Genomic DNA, 20,669 nt, shown 5'->3' with positions numbered 1-20,669 from the left:
TTTAAAATTTGGCTTTGGCACCAACCTGCTGAGGAACAAAGGGCTAATTCTGTAACTAACACCCCCTCCCTTACACACACTCATATACAGCTTACTTCCCCCTGGAAGAATCTATGGGTCAGGAAAGGTTGCTCCAAACAGGGAGGAAAGAAGAAGAAACATGACCAGAGGGGCATACTGGGGTGGGTGGAAGACATGCCATGCTTTGCTGACCTTGACCCGACATGGCCTATTGGTGTTTTCAAGAACATTCGTCTTTGTGAGAAGGGAAATAAAGAAGATCAAAGAGGAAACGTTTCTAGGTCAGCACAACGTTTATTAGCCACTTCTGCTCAGATGGGACTCTTTCTCAATAGTACTGTTCCTCTAACACACGATTTTCAACCAGTGTCCCCAGAGTTTTTTAAACATACAACACCTAACTTTATTCAGGAGCACTGACCTCTTTTTCCTTAGACTGTCAAATAAAAAAATAACAACCACCAACACAACAATAGCCATCCTGTATGAATGAATCAAAATTACACCTATTTTTCTGTCAGATCGGCCAAAAACTTTTTTTTTTTGGTGTGCTGCAAAATTTTAGTAATTAGTTTCTATGTGCTATGAGATGAAAAAGGTTGAAAGCCGCTGCTCTCACATACCAGGCAGGAAATAGCCGCGTGTAGAAGGCCTCACTTTCATTTGCATCTCGGGTTTACTAGAAGCACATCTTAGAGCAAAGGCAGTTGTCCCGGGGTTTCCTGGGAATGGCTAAGGTGGGAGGTTGTCCAGAGCTCATGAAAAACCTTCAAGGTCCTAAGTTCCAGGAACTTGATCTCTGCCCAGGTCCATGCCCAAGGAATAGAAAGAGTCTTTTCAGGTAAACAATATATTGCACACAAGAAAGGGATGACATCTTAATAGAGAAATATCTAAGACCCAGGGCTTCTCTTCCTCTGTAAACATACCAATCTATACTATAAAAAGCAGTTCCTGAGTTCCCAGCTAGCGAACATCCCTGGTCTCCTAAGCATTGGGAAAGTGGAGTCTAGGCAGCATTAGTTATTGTGCAAAGCTTCACAGGCACATTAGGCTGGTAGGATCGGTTTCTAGGGGAGGAATGGATGTGGCCACTGCTAAAGGCTCTAGGTCCTGCCCTGCCTTTAGCAGTGGCTCTAACTCCAGGCCCAGCCCTGGCTCTGGTGTGTGTGTGTGGGGGGGGGGGGGGGGGCGGGCGGGGCGCGAGGGTTGGAGGGAGATCGGTAAGAAGAGGAGGTCTACCTCCTACTTCCTCTTCAGAGGGGAGCTTCCCAGTGTGGCTGAGGCAGAAAGCTCTCAGTCCCTGTAGGAAAAGAGGAAATTTAGGACAAGAGTGAGGGGAGGAGGAAAGGAGAAGGTCATCCTGGGCATGAGGGAGAAATGGAGTCCTGCCATGTGTCAGTTCCCCACTGAGGGCCAACACTAGTGGGCGCCAGGTTAGCCTTACCAGCTATTAAAAAGTTGAAATTCTTCCATTCTGGAAAGGAGCGACTTCTCTGAGCCCTCCAAGTACCTCCTAACTGTCCTGGCCTGTTCCTAAAACCGCTACCCCTCCCAGCACAGCAGGCAGCCTCCAGGATCCTAGTTAGAGCCACGGCCAACATCTGTTCTGGTTCACATGTGCCTCTCACTTCAAATCAGGCCGTTAACCCAGCTTAGGAGAGGCACAGGCCTGATTTCCCATCCTGGGAGAGCAACACCATGATGCGGGGATTACATGGGGTAAAAGATATGGGAAGAACAGAGGAAACATAGTCCTAGTAGTCAGGAGTCAAGGGCCCATCCATGAAGAAATGGCTCGGGTGGAAGTTGTACGCCTCATCCACGGTGTTCTGGCCAGCTAACAGTGGGTCTCCGTTTGGCATGATTTCTTCAATCTTCATGTTGTTTCTGAAGACTGGGTAGTCCAGAGAAAGAAGTGAGGGCCTGATCTTAGGTAAGGAGTTCCCAACCCAGCAGGACAGTGAGGGAGATGGTTGGTAGCAGAGGCCTGGGCAGGCCCTGAGGGGGCACTTAGGTAGGGCAGGGGTTGGTGTGTCCATTTCTTAGTAAAAGGGACACAAGGGAAATGAGCCTCCTCTCCCAGGAGGAGCTTAGATGGGGGCGTTTTCTGTAATGGGTGAGAGAGGGGAGTTGGGGAAGGGGAGGCATCCCTTTCCCCAGCCCCATCTCATCACTTACTTTCCATCTCCTCAGTGTTCAGGTGTCTCAGATCATGGGGCAAGTCTGGCTCTGGCTCTGGCTCTGGCACGGGCTGTGAAACAGGCTCTAGAAGAGGCTCCAGCTTCAGTTCTGGTCCGAGGTCCAGTGTGGGCTCCAGCTCCAGCTCGGGCTCCAGTGGCGGCCCCAGATCCAGCCCTGCCTTTAGCAGTGGCTCCAACTCCAGGTCTAGTCCTAGCTCTGGCCCTGGTGCTAGGACCGGGGGCAGGTCTAATGGCTCTACTTCTGGCTCCAGATTAGGCTCCAGCGGTTGTTGCAGCTCATCCACCTGTCTGGATACCCCAATACAGACAAAGGGGAGTACTTAGCAGTGTAGGTGAGGTCGGAACGGTAGAGCAAGCAGAGATGACTTCTCTAGTCTAAGAAGGTAAAGGAGCAGAGGGCTCTTAGCACAGGCTTTGCTCTGCCCTGGCCAGGTAACTCGGTTAGAGCGTTGTCCCGATATGCCAAGGCTGCAGGTTCAATCCCTGATCGGGGCATATACAAGAGTCAACCAGTGAATGCATAAATAAGTGGAACAACTAATCCATGTTTCTCTGTTTTGTTTTTTTTCTTCTTTCTCTCTCCCGTCCTAGCTCTCTCTAAAATCAATTACAAACAAAGGACACAGGCTTTGCAGCGTCTGAATCCTATCAGTCAGGCTTACCAGAGTTTGAATCCTATCATTTACTAGCTGGGTGACCTTAGGCAAGTTAACTAACTTCTCTGAGCCTCAGATTTATCATCTGTAAAATGGGAACAACAATACCTAATAATATTTGAGAGGCAGGAGGCTGGTTAAAAGCAGGGCTTTGGAATCTGACAGACCTGGATCATTTCGTAGCCATGGACCTCGAGCATGCCACTTCACTATGCTAAACCCGTTTCCTCCGCTGACGACAGTAATAAGTGTCTGCCTCACAGGACTTTTATGAAAATTCAATAAGTGAGAAAATGAGCACCAAGTTTTAGCCCAGTGCCTTGTATATAATAAACTTTCATTAAATATTCCTGTTCCTATTACCTACTCATATGGATTCTCATAATGATTAATTTTTTAAAAATATATTTTTATTGATTTCAGAGAGGAAGAGAGAGATAGAAACATCAATAATGAGAGGGAATCATTGATTGGCTGCCTCTTGCACATTGTACCGAGCCCACAACCCAGGCATGTGCCCTTGACTGGAATTGAACCCGGGACCCTTCGGTCTGCAGGCTGATGCTCTATCCACTGAGCCAAACTGGCTAGGGCAGGATTAACTTTTAAAAAATGTTATAAAAGTATCTAGTACCATGTTTGGCATCAATCAGATGTCCATTCACATCAGGGCTTATGACTATTATTATCAGGGAACCTCTGCGGAGACAGCTGAAGGATGGCAGCAGGAAAATAGAGAAGAGAGAGAGTAGAAGAGCAGGAAAAACCTAGAGGACTGGAGAGCGTGGCGCGGAGGCGAGAAGGCCAGGGAGACTGGACGTGGACAGGCTGGTTGACCATGTCAGCAGAAAGGGGTGGGGGATGGCGCAGGGTCCCCATCTCACCTGTTAGAGACCACGATGAGCTTCCGTGTCAGGTACTTCCTTTGCTCCTCGAGGTTAACTGTCGGGGACACACACAAGAGGCGGGGAGGTTAGTGACGAGATCCAGACCGATGTCCTGACAGTCACATCTCCTTACTAATTAGCAGTGTCCCACGGACAAATCCCTTCACTTCTCTGCATGTTGGTACGGAAGGCGTTGGCCTTGCGGATGCCTGCAGTCTCCCAGTGAAGTCAGTCAGCGACTCTCACCTTTGTCCTCGTAGTAGCACCCGAAAGCTTCATCCCGGGGGGTGCGGGGGTAGAGAAAGCGCAGCGGGTTCTCGGGTATGTTCTCCTCGGTGAGCAGCTGGTAGTGGCGGATGATTTTGGTCAGCGGGAGCGACTGCAGCACCTCCTTGGTGAAGGGCTTCACAGAGTGGATGAGCACCTTATCTGGACAGTGGATAGTGGAACAGGCAGGCTTGAGAGAGGAGGCTGGGCCTGGGAGCTCCACTCTGCCTGCCCACCCGCAGACCTGCTGAGGGGTTCGGGACGGAGCCGGGGAAGCCAGCACAGGCAGCGGGGCAGGAAGGAGGGGCTGTGGGAGCAGCAGGGCGGAGCAGCTGACCATCATCCTGGTGTTCCACCCAGGAGCAGGTAATGCCGCCTTCGGATGTCTCGCTGAAGCGCAGTAGGAAGGTACCAGAGACGGTCTTCTTCAGCAACCTGCGCTCCTGGCTCCGGCTCACAAACCCCATGATGCGCCTGGAGCAGAGAAAGCAGCTGAGCGGCCCTCCTGCCTCCCTGCTTCCGTGGGTAGGGAGAGGGCGCCAGCTTTCTGCCCTGGCGCTGCCACTACAAACTGTTCCACTGTGGCCATGTCACTTTGCTTCACTGACAACATCCACCTCCAGGGTTGGAAGAGGTGAGGACTCAGGGAGGCCATACCGATGAAAAACACCTTGTAAAAGGCAGTGTGCCGTGCACATGGGCAGGCAGTGTGGGGGGAAGAGCACAGGCTTGGGGTCAGACAGGCCCGGCTTTGAATCCTGACTCAGCCCCTTTGATTTCTCTAAGCCTTTGTTTCCTCACCGGACATGAGGGGGCAACACCCCCCACTCAGCATGGCTGTCAGGTTACACGAGAGAATTCATGAAGGCACCCAGCAGGCTCTGGATCACAATAGCTGCTTGACAAACACCGGCTCTAACTGTTATTGCAAAGGTGCGGGGGTGTGACCTTGGCCCAGTTTTTGCTCTCTCTCCCTATTTGCCACATGAGGGCGCACAGAGCCCACTCAAGCCTAGAGAGGCAGCGGGGTCTAGGGAGAGGGAGGCTGACCAAGGTCTTACCCATCATTCCAGAGATCCTTCAGGTGCTCATGTACCAGGTCCAGAATTTTGTCTAACCATGTCCAGAAGGGTAGCTTTCCAGGCGGGCTCTCTCGCTGAAGGAGGAGTGGAAAAGCAGGGAGATATGGAGTGGCCTCGGGGTGGGGAAGGAGCGATGGGGGCGGGGCGGGGTTTGGATTGGGGCTATAGGGTCTGGCTGCCCAGGAGGAGGGTGTTACCTTAGTGAAGTCGGCCCAGGACAACAGCGCACCCTCATTCCCCGAGTTCTGCCCTGTGGACAGAAAGCCCGTTAGCTGATGGGAGGAGGCAAGGCCAGGGCTCCTGGGGTGGAGAGGACAGAGGGCCGGGGCTGACAGGAAAGGAGGTGGGTACCAAACAGCTTGTCCTTCAGCATGCTCAGCTGGTCCTGGTCGAGGCCTCGGCCAACGTAGGAGGAGAACTGCCAACTGAGGGCAGGGCCCAGTAAGGTCCAGGGGGCCTTGGGGGGGCTGGAGAAGAACTGCTGGTTCTGCAGGTACGGGAAGAGGGCAGGGTGGCTCAGAGCAGCACCCTCACACCAAGCTGCCACCCCTCCTCACCGCCCTTCCCCTGTTGGCCCCACCTCCTACCTGAGGGTTTGAGCTGAGCAGATTGAACCAGAGAATGGAGGCCCAGGCGATGGAGAGTTGATTCATGTTAGAAATAATCACCACAGGGAGGGTGTCTGCCTGGGAGAAGACAGGAGTCACAGCACAGGCTGTGAGGATTCTAGCTGCAGACGCTCGGGCGGGGCCGGGGGCAATATTTCACCTGAGAGGCTTCTGCTAACCCCTCCTGTGCCCTCCCCCCAACCTGCTTCAGCTCCCCGCCTCCGTTTTCACTCACTTTCAGTTCCTGCTTCAGCCCCTGGTAGGTGTATCTGACCGTGAAGCTGATGATGTGCAGTTCCTCGGTCACACCCAGCAGACCCTGGGACAGCCACAGCCGTGAGCAGAGGGCCCTGGGGCATGTCCCTCCTGCCCCCCAGCCCTCTGTCCAGGCCTCACCTTATTGCTGCCCTTTCCTGAACCACTCGAGCGTTGCTCCAACAGAGTCTGTGAATTGAGGGGGAGGAGAGAGAATGCCAGAGGAGGGACCCAGCAGCCCTGGAACCCGTTTTGCCCACAAGACTTCCCAAGGCCTGGGCACTTGCCCCCGCCTATTCCATTGGATCAGAAACAGAAGCTACTAGCCTCTTACCAGATAGCCGAAGTCCCAGATTAAGCCCTGACTTTGCCCTTTCTCGGGGGTCAAAGTTTTCTGGGTTGAGGTCAGAATGTTGAACTTCCGGAAGCTAGTCCAGGAGGAAGAAAACATATGAAGGAAAGGAACAGAGTTATTCTAAAATTCAGCAGGAAGACAACAAAAGCTCCATTTCATTTCAGACCTCTCCATCTCCCTCTGCGTATGTGCCACCCAAATCAGCCTTCTCCTGTCTGTGCCCCCTCAGGGCTGCCACATGTGGTTGCGCAGCTCACGCAATGCACAAAGGTTTGCAGCTTTTTTGTCAGGTACCTACCCTTGTGATTGAGGAGGATTCCTGAAAAGAAATAAAATAAAATAAAGTCACTGGGAAGCAAAACAGCATAGACATTAGGAATGTGGTCTTTGGGATCAGACAGACCTAAGTTCAAACCCAAATCTGCAGCTCACTAGTTATGTGGCCTTCAAGACACATCATCTCACTGAGCTTGTTTTCTCGACTGAATGGTGCACTGATAACAGCTAACACATAGGGTTTCTAGACTATTAAGTGAGTGTTTGACAAGCTGCATGTCACATAGCAGGTGCTCAACAAAAGGGATGAATTGTTATTTCTATGAGGTAGGAATGGAGGGGGGAAGAACACAGCCCCGGAGCCTTCGGGAAAAGGAGATGTCTCCTCTGGCCCCCTTCCACCCTCCCCCCCCCCCCCCCCCCCGTCAGCCCACATCCTGGCCCCTCTTTGGTCCCACCTTTCACCTGCTCCAACTTACTTGTCAATAAAGACTTCTGCAGTCAGTGACTCGCTGCCTTCCTGGAGCCTCACCAGCAGCCTGGGGAGGAGAGAGGTGGATGGAGAAAGTGGTCAACCTCAACTTCTGAATAGACCAGATGTTTGGAAAAGATAAGGGAAGAGATTAGAAGAGGTAGATTGATTGGGGAAGGGGGGGGGAGGAGAAGGAACAGCCAAGAGTGGGAAGATCTTTAAAGCCAGAAAGCGAACAGTGCCAGGTCTGGAAAAAGGAATCAGGAATGAATTCTGAAATGCCCACCTTGTTCGGACAGTGAACTTGCTCCCAGTCCTGAGGATGAGGGGTCGATGGGGAGTCTGAGGCATGCAAGGCTGGGTTTCTACCACAAAGGCTCTGGGAAGAGAGAAGTGGAGAGACTGTATAGCTCAGCATCTGTAACAACGGCTCCCCTGTCCCTCCCCTCCCTAGAGGTCCCTCCATGGCCTCTAAACCTGTGGAGCAGATGTTGTAGCAATTCTGTGACCTGGGCCTCCTGCTGGCCCACCCCTGTGATCAGAGGGTCATTCTCATAGCTAACCAGTTGACTCAAGTCCTTCAGTTCCTTCAGCAGCTGCCGCAGATGAAACATTAGCTTTGCTCCATCTGTGAACCTGAGTGATAGAACCCAAGGGAGAGAGAATCCATGAGTTTCCTGGAGCCCCCAAACAGGCTCTAAGAGCTCCCCTTTAACTATGTGGAGGATTAAAACTGATTGGGACAAAAAAAAGAAAAGAATCCAGGAAGCACTGATTATCCAACATGATTCATAATCCAAGAAATGAAAATCAAAGCCACTTTCACATTAAAATTGGTAAAAGGGAAACATAATAAAGCTAACTTGCATATGATGCTTGATATATACTTCTATATTGACTTCTATAGTTTACTGACTCCATAAAAACTAATAATAGGCAATGTAGTGACAGGAAAACAATCATATACTATATATAAGCAAACAAATTGGGATAGTAGTTTGAAACTATTTTTTAAAAAGCCTCAAAGTGTGCATACATTTTATAGTATTCCATTTCTAAGATATATCCTAAGAAAATAATCAGACAAATGGACAAAGATAAATGTAACAGGAGATTCATAGCTTTGTTATTTGTCATAGAAAATTAGAACCATTTGGTTATTGGGTATATAAATTATGGCATATACATGTAATGAAATACTATGCAACCATTAAATATAATGATATAGGCTCAAATATTTAACATGGAAAAATGTCCACAAATATTAAATTTTTAAAAAATTACAAGATAGTATAGATATGATTTGACTTCTGCTTAAAATATATGTATTTTTGTGTATAGGCATAGGGGAAATCTGCAAAAAGTATGCAAAAGCATAAACAGAGGGTACCTACCTCTGCATGATTATATTAAACAGATGGCTGATTTCTTTCTTTTCTCTTTTATTTTTTAAATTATTATGTTTAATATGTTTTTATTGATTTCAGAGAGGGAGGGAGAGAGAGAGAGGTAGAAACATCAATGATGAGAGAGAATCATTGATTGGCTGCCTCTTGCATGCCCCCCCACTGGGGACTGAGCCCACAACCTGGGCATATGCCCTGACCAGGAATTGAACCGGTGACCTCCTGGTTCCTGGGTTGGTGCTAAACTGCTGAGCCACACCCGGCCGGGCACTCTTTACTCTTTTACGCTGTTTGAAATTTTTTCAATTGGTATACACTGTATTTGTAATCAGAGGAAGCAATACCTTTTTATTAAAAAACAATGAAACAAGACAAGCTCTCATTCCTGGGAGCATGCTGGCTCCTTTTCCTTAGCCATCTTCTTTCCCCTCAGGCACGCATCTCCTAAACTCTAAGGAACCCCACAAGACTTGCAACCAGGGAGCAACAGGCCATGGTAGCTCATCCATGGCTAACCCCTGAACCTGTCCTCAAGTCCCCCTTTTCTCTGACTCTCCAATGAGCTGACAGCAGCTCTGCCTTCGCTCACTTCTTTCCCATAACGTTTCTAGAGCCAAAGCAGCCCTGCCTAGGCTGTCTTCTGTTGCTTCTTCTAGCCTAGGCCCTTCCTTGTTTCCCTGTCCCCAGATTTAATAAATGTACTCTTGCCCTAGCCAGTTTGGCTCAGTGGATAGAGCATCGGCCTGCAGATTGAAGGGTCATGGGTTTGATTCAGGTCAAGGGCATGTACCTCAGTTGCAGGCTCAATACCCGGCCTCAGGTGCGGGAGACAACCCACCGATATGTCTCTCTCACATTGATGTTCCTTTTTGTCTCTCCCTCTCCCACTCTCTTAAAAAAAAATCAATGGAAAAATATCCTCAGGTGAGGATTGACAAAAACAAAACAAAAACCCACAAACAAATAAATGTACTACTAAGATAAAAAATCTTTTTTAAAAAATACAATGAGTCCTAACTGGTTTGGCTCAGTGGCCTATGGACTGGGAGGTCCCGGGTTCAATTCTGGTCAAGGGCACATGCCCAGGTTGTGGGCTCCATCCCAGTAGTGGGCATGCAGGAGGCAGCTAATCAATGATTCCCTCTCTTCATTGATGTTTTTATCTCTCTCTCCCTCTCCCTTCCTCTCTGAAATCAATAAAAATATATTTTTAAAAAATGAATTGAGCCAGGCCAGTGTGGCTCAGTTGGTTGAGCATTATCCCATGCATCAGGAGGTCTCCAGTTTGATTCCTGGTCAGGCACAGGCCCAGGTTGCAGGCTTGATCTCCAGTGTGGGGTGTGCAGGAGGCAGCTGATCAATGATTCTCTCTCATCATTGATGTTTCTATCTCTCTCTCCTTTTCCCTTCTTCTCTGAAATAAATTTTAAAAATTAATATGAAATAAAAAGTTTACTAGAAAAATAGCAAGAAATTAAAAACAACCTAAATGTCCAAAAAGAATAGTTCATTAATTAAATTATGTTACCTCCATATAGAGAACAATAATGCAGCCATTGAAAGTAACATCCTATATAATAAAGGGCTAATATGCTAATTAGACCGAACAGCAGAACGACCATCTGGACATCCTTCCAGATGACCGTCCAGACAAAGCCGGGATTGAGAGGGCCGGCCGAGGCTGCAAGGTGCTGTGAGGGAAACCCGGGTCCCAAGTGCCAGAGGGAAGCCAGTGCCAGCAGCTGGGAGAAGGAAGGCCTACTCTGGCATGAATTTCGTGCATTGGGCCTCTAGTGGGTAAATATTATAATATACAGCTAAGTTAAAAAAGAAGAAAAACAAGCCTACATGTCTCAAAATAGTATGAATGGTATGATTCAATTTTTTTTAAATATATTTTTTATTGATTTCAGAGAGGAAGGGAGGAGAGAGAGAGAAACATCAATGATGAGAGAGAATCATTGATTGGCTGCCTCCTGCATGCCCCACACTGGGGATTAAGCCTGCAACCCAGGCATGTGCCCCTGACCAGGATCAAACCTGGGACCTTTCAGTCTGTAGGCTGACGCTCTTCAAACTGAGCCAAACTGGCTAGGGCTCAATTTTTGTTTAATAATGTTACAGTAGCTACATCTGGGTAGTAATGTAATAAGTAATTTTCTCTTTTTTTGCATTATATTTACACAAACAATAGTAGTATATTTCCCAGGTGATTAAAAATGAAGGGCTCTGGGTATCGAGAATGAAGAGCAGAGTACAGTTGTAGTCAGATAAGAGAGCTGGGATCGTTCTGGGGAGCAGAGAGTAGGAACGCAATACCGTATACAGGACATTACAAAGCACAGGGCGGTGGCTAGGACTAGGGCTGGGTGAGCCTGATGGCGGGGAGGTGCCTCTCACCACTTCTCTAGCTGGAGAAGTTCCAACCCTCCGTCTGGGGGGGCTCCAATGCAGGTTTTCTGCTGCTGCACTTTCCACTGCTCCAAATTGGGTAGCAATAGCTCAATTAGGGTAGTTAATCGGCCTAGCAGTCCTCTGGAGGCATCCAGCACCTCCTAAGAAAGACATAAGTGAGTGTGGAGCACCTCTCACCATCATCCTCCACCATCCAGCTGGGGATAAAGGGACAAAAAGCCAAGGCTAAGAGGCCAAGGCTCCCAGGTCCCGTGTCTTCCCCAGCCCCCTGCTGCCCACGCCCTCTGTTCTTTGCCTCCCACCTTTCTCCTTCTGTCCAGTTCATTGAGAGTTGCCTGCAGAATCTGCTGCTGTCTGGTCTGATGGGGGTCCAAAGAAGATGTCCTCACTGGATGGCAGGAGCAGGAAGTGAGACAAGTGCTCAGACCTAGGGCTCCTTCCCCTCATCTTCCTGACCTAGACCTCGGTCAGGGTCGGGAAGGGGGAATTCTGACGGGAGAGGCAGGGGAACCAAAGCAAAGCACGGATCCCTCTGGGCCCTCAGGCGAATTCTCAGTGATCATGTTGAAACGGAAGCCTACCAAGGCAGTTTCCCATACAACTTCCCCAGCATTCACTACTGTCCCTCAGCCACACCTCCAGCCCAACCCCCACAACAAACCCTGGCACTTGTAGCTTTGCCTGGCAGCAGAACTGTAACTATAGCTAGTGAGGTGTAGCCAAAGGTGATTACTTTTTACTGGGGCTTTTCCCTTCTCTCTCCTACCCTCAGCCTTCCAGCAGGAACCTGGCCTTCTCCCACCCCTCGATGTCTTCCTACCTGGGGCCTGAGTCTTGTATCGGAAGAGGAAGACATCCTGCAGGTCTTTCAGGTGGCTGATGGACTTCACCAGCTTCTGTAGAGGGGAGGAGACCAGGTGAGGCTGCTTCTGTGGGAGGAGGCAGGCTCATCCTGCCCACCCTGACTCTTGCCACATCTACCAACCTCCATCATAGCCTTCAATTCCAGGATCCGGGATTCAATCGCATGATGCTGGCTCTGCACAGGTGCTTCGAGGGCTGGCTCTTCTTGCTCCTGAAATAAGAGGCTCTGAGCACATTCAACTCTGACCTTTTATCCCTAAAATCCAGTCCTGAAATTATATGACAGGCTATTTGGGGATCTTATTCAGAGACAAATTTCCTGAGTCCTTTCCATGGTCCCTCTCCACTCCAGGGGCTTTCCATATCATCAGCAAACTGCTCTCACCACTTGAGCCCTCTGAGCCTGCATCAGAATTCTCTTCTCTTCCAGAAGGAGGTTAAAGATCATCTCAGCCAATTGGATAGGGCCCCGGGGTAAGGCCTGCAGGAGGCAAAGAGAGAACATTGATCCCATTCAACTGCCTTCAGTGAACATTCCCATCAGTGATGCAATACTTCCCCTCCTTCCGGGCCCCTAGCCCTTCCCTTTCTCACCACAGGTCCACAAACCCTGGTCTCTTCCCAACAGCTTCATCTAAACACTGACCTTCTCTCTGCCAGCGATCCCCTAAATCCAGACTCTGCTCCCCTCTCCCCAGGGCTGCCCCTGTCCCTTTGCACCTCCAGGTCCTGTTCTATACCCAAAACCGTACTCTACAGCTCCCATTCCTACTTTGTTATTGCCACTCCTCCAAGTACCTGAATGTCCTGACAGAATTTTCGCAGGTTATGCTGTAACAACAAGCACTCGGGGTCCTGGCTGCAGCGGGCACGCTCATAGTTTAGTTGGTCCACGAAGTGGAAGCACAGCATATTAGCCTGGGAATTATCATTGCCCAGCGCAGCTTCCTGCCTGGAGACCAGGAATGACAAAGATTAGTATCTCCGCAGGGTTGCTACTATCTTCAGGCCTTCTAACCCATCCTGCCCTTGGTGTCTACAGGATCCTAGGGGCTCAGAAAAAAGAACCCATTTTCCTCATTCCCCACCACCCAGCTTTCTGAGAGCCTCACCAGTTCTGGTCTTCAATCCAAACAGCCATGTACTGTCGAATGTCCACCGGCAGGAGGCTATTTGTGTAGAGCTGGTGCAGCTGATCCTGAAATCGGCTGTCGAGATTCTGCAGCATCTCCCACTGCGCCATTTGGGATCTGAGTCTAAAGGATTTAGGTTCCCAATTGTAAAGTTTGCTGGACTAAATCACCCACAGTGTCATGATACTTTATTATTACATATTAAAAATGTCTTTAATTATACAGGTAAGAAAAAAAAAGGGGGGTGTCTATTGATTTCAGAGAGGAAGGGATGGGGATAGAGACATAGACCCCACTCCCAATCTTGGTCTCTTCCCCTCCTCCCCAGAAACCAATATTATTAGTTTGGTACATATTCTTCCAGGGAGTACCATTTAAGAGCTCCTGTACCAATCCTTCATCTTCAACAAACATTAATGACGTTTCTACCATTTGTAAAATCTATCCCCCCCAATACATCTATCTGTATAAAAGACTAAGCGACCATTATGACCAGTCAACTGCTCGACCAGTCGCTACGATGATGCACTGACTACCAGGAGGCAGACACTCAAAGTAGGAGCTGCCCCCTGGTGGTCAGTATGCTCCCACAGCCAACCTCCCATGGCCGGCCAATATCCCCCTAGCCAGCCGGCCCTGATTACGGGCCAGGCTGAGGGTCCCCACCAGTGCATGAATTTGTGCACTGGGCTTCTAGTTTATTATAAATTTACTAGAGGCCCGGTGCACGAATTCATGCCCCAGTGGGGTCCCTTGGCCTGGCCTGCGGGGATCAGCCAAAACCGGCAGTCCTACACCACCCAAGGGATGTAGTAGTGCCGAAGTGGCAGGAGGCTGGGGAGGAGTATGAGCCCTGGCCGGGTGCCGCGTTGCTCCTGCTCATCCCGGCCCCACTGTGCCTGCCCGCTGCCACCACCGCTTGGTAGGCTCGCGCCACTCCGCTGCGGTCTCCACACACCTGTCCTAAGGCAATACTAGCGCGCGCTCGCCAGCCATGACCCCAGCGTTTGGCGCCCATTGGTCAGCTGAGCAGTGCTCCTACTATGGGAGCGCACTGACCACCAGGGGGAAGCTCCTGCATTGAGCATCTGGCCCCTGGTGGTCAGTGCACATCATAGCTACTGGTCGAATGGTCAACTGGCTGCTTAGGCTTTTATATATATAGATATGTTTGTATTTGTTTATGCTAGAGCATTTAAAGATAGTGTGGGTCATAAGTATTTATTTCAGCATGATCCCTGCTCGCTCCAAAGCTTTATTAGGGGCTGAAACCTCCTTGGAGATAAAATCTATATGTATAAAAGACTGATATGCAAAGTGTCCTCTTGGGAGTTTGACAGGGAGACTGGAGTTCGATCGCTCGCTATGACATGCGCTGACCACCAGGGGGTGGTGCGGAATGAAGGAAGGCCCAGGCCGGTGGCTGGCAGCTGGGGAAGGAAGGCCCCGGCTGGCAGCCGGAAGGCCCTGATGGGTCCTGATTGCCGGCCAGGCCTAGGGACCCTACCCGTGCATGAATTTTGTGCACCGGGCCGCTAGTATCCTATATAATAAAAGGCTAATATGCAAAATGACCGAACGGCGGAATGACCGGTCGCTATGACGCACACTGACCACCAGGGGGCAGACGCTCGATGCAGGATCTGCCCCCTAGTGGTCAGTATGCTCCAACAGGGGGAGCACTGCCCAACCAGAAGCCGGGCTCATGGCAGGAGAGCGCAGCGGCGGCTGTGGGAGCTAAGGCAGTGTGGGGAGCAGGCCTAAGCCGGCAGTCGGACATCCCCTGAGGGCTCCTGGACTGCGAGAGAGTGCAGGCTGGGCGGAGGGACACCCCCCAAGACCACCTGAGTGCACCGGTCCTCTAGTACTCTATAAACTGCTCTCCAAGTAGGAAGAAAGAGCTCCATTCTAGATGTTTAAAAGCTGTGCAAGGGGCCCGACCAGCGTGGCTCAGTGGTTGAGCATTGACCTATGAACCGGGAGGTCATGGTTGGATTCCCAGTCAGAGCATATGCCTGGGTTGTGGGCTCGATCCCCAGTATGGGGTGTGCAGGAGGCAGCTGATCAATGATTCTCTCTCATCATTGATGTTTCTCTCCCTCCCTCCCTCCCTCCCTCTCCCTTCCTCTCTGACATCAATAAAAATATTTTTTTAATATATTTTATTGATTTTTTACAGAGAGGAAGGGAGAGGGATAGAGAGCTAGAAACATCGATGAGAGAGAAACACCGATCAGCTGCCTCCTGCACGCCCCCCAGTGGGGATGTGCCTGCAACCAAGGTACATGCCCTTGCCCGGAATCGAACCTGGGACCCTTGAGTCCGCAGGCCGACGCTCTATCCACTGAGCCAAACCGGTTCGGCCATCAATAAAAATATTTTAAAAAAATAAAAAGAAAAGCTGTGCAAGAGGTCATTCAATCCCTAAGATTGTGTCACCTTTTATGATCTTTGTTGATCTCTGAGTCTTCATGTGGGTTATCAAATTTGTCAGAAACTTAGAAACTTTATTCAAAACTGGTTTTTGCCTGTCATCAAGTAGACTAGGCAGAAAATCTTTCTCCCTAATTTGCCCCACCCACTGCCATCTGTCTGTTTAGGAAATGAAAACTTACTCTTGTTGCAACTTCAACCTTACAGAAAAGAACAAACATGCACATCTGTGGTCTAAACATGTCATATGATTTTATTATAAATGAAAGAAAAATTTTAGGGCGGGAGAAATCGTTTCCACCAGTATGAATAATTATGAGCTGCCTTTCTACATCTAGGAATTAGGAACAGGGGAAGGACAGGATTGGGCAGGGGCTCTTATTTTACACTTTAACCCTTTTAGTAATGCTTGACTTTTAAAACTATGTATACCTGTATTGCTTAAAAAAAAAAAGAAGAAGAAGAAGAGGCTCCAGTTCTCAAGGAATGAATTGCGAATTGGCTATTAAAAGAGTAACGCAGTATAAGAAACAACAGGAAAACAAACAAAATACAAAGAGGATAAAAGAGTATGGCAACAAGCAAACCCTGAGGTTTAAATATGAAAACAAACAAACCTTTTTTAAAAAAAATCACCTATCTTGCCCTGACCGGTTTGGCTGAGTGGATAGAGCGTCGGCCTGCGGACTGAAAGGTCCCAGGTTCCATTCCGGTCAAGGGCATGTACCTTGGTTGCAGGCACATCCCCGGTAGGGGGCGTGCAGCAGGCAGCTGATCGTTGTTTCTCTCTCATCGATGTTTTTAACTCTCTATCCCTCTCCCTTCCTCTCTGTAAAAAATCAATAAAATATATTTTTAAAAAATCACCTATCTTTACATATTTATTTTTAATCCTACCCGAGGATGTTTCTTTTTTAATATGTATATATATTTTTATGTGCCCTGACCCGGAATCCATCCGAGACCTCCAGGTTCATAGGTCGACCACTAAGACCTCCAGCCAGGCTGGAGGATACTTTATTTTATTTTATTTATTTTATTGATTTCTGGAGGAAGGGAGAGGGAGAGAGAGACAGAAACATCAATGATGGGAGAGAACCACTGACTGTCTACCTCTTGCACGCCCCCCACTGGGGACCGAGCCCGCAACCCAGACATGTACCCAGAATGGAACGGAGCCGGGACCCTTCCTTCAGTCCGCAGGCAGACTCTCTATCCACTGAGCCAAACCGGCTAGGGCTGGGGGTGGCGGGTATGTCTTTACTGAGTTTTATAGAGAGGAAAGGCTAGAAAGAAACATTGACGCGAAGAAGAAACTTCCATCGGTTGCCTCCCACAGGCGTCCAACCAGGAATCCAACCTACAACCCAGGTATGAGCCCTTCACCGGGAATCCTTCGGTGTGGGGGTGGACGTTCTAACCACTGAGAACACTGGCCAGGGCTTTATCTTCTAATTTTTTTAAAAAATTGATTTTAGGAAGAGAGAAAGAGAAACATCAATGTTTGTTCCACTTAGGTATTCATTGGTTGCTTCTTGTATGTGCTGATTGGAGATGGAACCCGCAACCTTGGCGTATGGGGAGGACGCTCTAACAAACTGAGCAACCCGGCCAGGGCTGTATATTATACTTTAAACATAACAAATAAGGATGATAAATCGTATCTACCCTTAGACATTGACTTTTGTGGGTGTGTGTGTGTGGGAATGAGAATCAAAAGTATCACAAGCCAGAGGTAAAATCGTTGGCAAGGCAGTAAACCAATGCAACAATGTCAAGTTCCGGGTTTGGAGGTTGTAGGGGGGCTTGGGGGAGTGGAGGGGTGGGGGCTACAGTTGGGGACCTAGACCCGACAAGATGGGGGTGACCAGGTTGCAGCAGATGACTGACAGCGCCTATTTCACCGGGTCATAGCTCCCTGACAGCGCCTATTTCACCGGGTCATAGCTCCCGGGCCAGGCGCACTTCCCAGGGGTAACTCGCGCCTCCACCCCCAATTCCCGCGCGCCCTCTCGGGTCCGTACCTGGTGGGGGTCTCAGTCCCCGCTCCCGCCTGTGGCTCTGGTCAAGGCTTCCTTTCCCCACTGGGAGCTCCGCACCAGCGCCTCCCGCCCCTCAGACCCCAGGCTGTGAGTTCATTGGCTCCGCCGCAGCTCCTCCCTCTCCGCGGGGCGGGACCAGCGGAGCGGAAGCCACACCTCCAGTCCCAGCGATTGGTGGGAAAACCTCCAGTAAGCCCCGCCCCCTATCTGCGGAGGGAGGAGTCCAATTAATGGAATAGCCCTGGACTCCAACTGCTGATTTCCGAGAACCCGCTCGGCGGAGAAGGAAATGAGACTAGCTCGCGACTGTGGAAGCGCTTAGGGCTCCATAAGAAGGGGTGGGACCGGAATTTCAACATTTTGGGATCGGAAGGGGAGGGCTGAAGTAATAACAAAATAACTATTTACTGATGGTACTGTGCTAAAAGCTTTAGGTTCATTGTTCCTTTTTTAAATTTCCACAAACCCCATAGAACTGAAAATCATCATCCCCCTCTTTTTTTTTTTAATATATATATTTTTATTTTTTTACAGAGAGGAAGGGAGAGGGAGAGAGTTAGGAACATCGATGAGAGAGAGAGACATCGATCAGCTGCCTCCTGCACGCCCCCTACTGGGGATGTGCCGGCAACCAAGGTACATGCCCTTGACCGGAATCGAACCTGGGACCCTTCAGTCCACAGGCCGACGCTCTATCCACTGAGCCAAACCGGTCAGGGCATCATCATCCCCCTCTTTAGAAATTTTAATAACTGAGCTTGGAGAAAGAAGTTATTGGTTAGTGATCATCGAGGCTCAAACAAGTGGAGCCTGGATTAAAAACCAAACCCTCTGCCTCCAAACCCCAAACTTTAAAACTCCTACATTTTGTAGCACTGCCTTCCTCCCCTGTAACAAATCAGAAATTTGGATTCTGCACACAGCTTGTCATGTTACAGAGAGCCGGAATAAATCACGCAATGCTCAGAGAGTTTGGAGTTACACTTTATTCACTGCAGTGGGCTTAGAGAAAATGAATTCAAATTCTAAGCAGAGCTACAAGCATAACTTCCCTTTTTATGAAAGAGCCAGCTCTCTGTGTGCTTAGTGGTTATCTCACTGGTAGCCTTGAAAACTACACAGTTCTATCTAATTAAAAAAGGCACCTGGCATGGCATTGAGAGTATGGGCGTATCTAGTCTCTAGCCTACAAGGTCAGACAGCTAAGTTTATCTTCCTCATTATTCAAGCAGGCTAGAAAGAAAAGTTATTATTTTTTTTAGAATAAGAGGCCGTTTAAAGAATAGTAGAGAATTCCAAACAGTAGTTTTACAAAATAGGGGTTAGCCTTCTCAGTCAGAATACTAGATTTATTTATTCTGTGTTTACCTTTTATATTCCAAAACTCTCATTCTCAGGATCATATTCATAGTCCTGGAATAAGGGCCACTCCCAGTAAGGAGCTGAATTCACTCCGTCTGACACCAAAGCGGCCACCATAGAGGTGCTGCCCAAGCCCTCTTTGCTAGTCTCTGGAGGAGAGGTGTTTGCCTCTTTTTTTAAAAATATATTTTTATTGATTTCAGAGAGGAAGGAAGAGGGAAAGAGAGAATCATTGATTGACTGCCTCCTGCACGCTCCACACTGGCGATCGAGCCGAGCCTGCAGTCCGGGCATATGCCCTGGCCAGAATCGAACTGCGATCTCCTGCTTCATAGGTCGCTGCTCAACCAATGACCCACATAGGCCGGGCTGCCTCGTTCTCATGGTAATACTCGATCAACTGTTCAACCCCAGCCTTCACTGCAGGTTTAAGTGCAGTGCTGATCATTAGTCCCATGGGCCCCCCTCCCAGTCCAACCATGGTCATTAAAAGGTCATAACCCAGGTCTATGATCCCATCTTGGCCTCGTTCCTTGGCCTTGTCCAAACAGTCCTGAGTAGCATAATACAAAGCTGTGCCCAGGTTGTAGTAGGTTCTCACTGTTGGCAACCACTGGACTATACTGTGCACATCCTGCTCCTTTTCAAAATCGCAGTCCTGGATGGTGGAGCGTCGGGCCCTTTCTGGGCCTAGCTGTCCCCTGCCCAAGAGCTGCAGGGCAGAGGCCAGGGCATCCACTGACACTCCCCTCCCTGTGTTTCTGCCTTTCTCCAGCCGTTGAAGATGTCGGGTGAGGATCTGTGTAGCATGTATACCGCCCTGGCGGTAGAGCTGAAGCTGCAGGGCCTGTGCATCAGCATGGCAGCCAGCTTCCTTCAGGGCCATCATCAGTGACAGGCCTACCAGAAACTTGGGTAGAGGGGCCATATGGGCAAAGCCAGGCAGGGACTTTGGGAGCAGGGTCTGGCAGGGCAAGGGGCCTGAGGAGGGTGGCCAGGATTCCAAGGATGAGGGAAGGTGCATCAGGATATTTGTCTGGTTTCCATATGAAATGGCATCCACAGGGTGCAGCAGGAGGTAGCAACAAAGCAGCAGCTCCAGCGGTATGATGAGTCTGAGGCCACGCATGTCTGGGCCAGAGTACACTGGAGAGGGGAAAACCAGAAACATAGCTCCCCTGAGATGTGGTCTGGAAGTTCCCAGGACTCAGGGCATACCTCCTCCAACTACTTTAAGCTTCTGTTCTTTTTAGGCTAAGGCCTAGGAAAAAGGAAATGCAACTCAGTTGTTTGCACTTGGCCTTCTCTCTAGGTTATCAGGGATTTCCTCTGCTTTATTTCCACCCATTTATAGGGGGCCCCCAAATTACTTCAGTCCAGGCACTGAGAAGTGAGACTACCTTGACAGGTGGGTAGCTGCTCGATTCAATGCTGCCCACTTCTCTGTCCCATGAATAATAGACATATTTGCTATCCCCTATGATCAGTAAGAGATGTAATCTCTGCAAATATTTGTCCATTCGTACTGGTGCTCAGACCTTGCCCCTTGTTGCACACTTGACCTCAATATCTAAGACTTTGTTCTTTTGCATTTTCTTTCTTTTTTAAACTTTATTTTTTTAAATATTATATATTTTTATTGATTTCAGAGAGGAAGGGAGAGGGAGAGAGCGAGATAGAAACATCAATGATGAAAGAGAGTCATTGACTGGCTGCCTCCTGCACACCCCATACTGCAGATTGAGCCTGCAACCCGGGCATGTGCCCTTGACCAGAATCAAACCCGGAACCTTTCAGTCCACAGGCCAACGCTCTATCTATTAAGCCAAACCGGCTGGGGCTTTGGCATTTTCTACAGGTCCCTGCCATGTTCCCACTCTAGCTCATGAGAGACGCCAGGAGACCCATAATCAGAAATTCGATATATATCT

At 49.3% G+C, this 20,669-nt stretch overlaps 2 protein-coding genes across 3 annotated transcripts; both read right to left on the bottom strand.

Moving 5' to 3' along the window:
• Nucleotides 1-295: 295 nt before the first annotated feature.
• On the bottom strand, nt 296-17,478 carry STAT2 (signal transducer and activator of transcription 2). Of its 2 annotated transcripts, XM_006093634.3 has the most exons (24): nt 17,359-17,478; nt 12,881-13,024; nt 12,567-12,720; nt 12,154-12,249; nt 11,890-11,979; nt 11,725-11,800; nt 11,207-11,292; nt 10,890-11,044; nt 7,561-7,719; nt 7,370-7,462; nt 7,091-7,150; nt 6,634-6,654; nt 6,315-6,408; nt 6,122-6,169; nt 5,961-6,044; nt 5,705-5,803; nt 5,469-5,604; nt 5,315-5,367; nt 5,097-5,191; nt 4,373-4,509; nt 4,015-4,197; nt 3,766-3,823; nt 2,203-2,513; nt 296-1,918 (listed from the first exon to the last, which is right to left on the bottom strand). In XM_006093634.3, exons 2-24 carry the CDS (start codon nt 13,009-13,011, stop codon nt 1,779-1,781), a joined length of 2,559 nt encoding a protein of 852 aa, XP_006093696.1. In that variant the 5' UTR covers nt 13,012-13,024; nt 17,359-17,478; the 3' UTR covers nt 296-1,778. The 2 variants fall into 2 exon arrangements, with proteins under 2 accessions (XP_006093696.1, XP_023613738.1); XM_023757970.1 differs by lacking the exon at nt 12,154-12,249.
• A 1,229-nt stretch (nt 17,479-18,707) lies between these two features.
• Nucleotides 18,708-19,973, bottom strand: APOF (apolipoprotein F). The gene is made up of 2 exons (XM_023757986.1): nt 19,109-19,973; nt 18,708-18,906 (listed from the first exon to the last, which is right to left on the bottom strand). The coding sequence occupies exons 1-2, from the start codon at nt 19,907-19,909 to the stop codon at nt 18,748-18,750; spliced, it is 960 nt and encodes a 319-aa protein (XP_023613754.1). The 5' UTR covers nt 19,910-19,973; the 3' UTR covers nt 18,708-18,747.
• Between the last annotated feature and the right edge of the window lie 696 nt (nt 19,974-20,669).

Source organism: Myotis lucifugus, unplaced genomic scaffold (genome assembly GCF_000147115.1).
Source record: "Myotis lucifugus unplaced genomic scaffold, Myoluc2.0 scaffold_119, whole genome shotgun sequence".
In the NCBI taxonomy this organism is placed as follows: domain Eukaryota; kingdom Metazoa; phylum Chordata; class Mammalia; order Chiroptera; family Vespertilionidae; genus Myotis; species Myotis lucifugus.
This window is presented reverse-complemented; position numbering and strand designations above follow the sequence as displayed.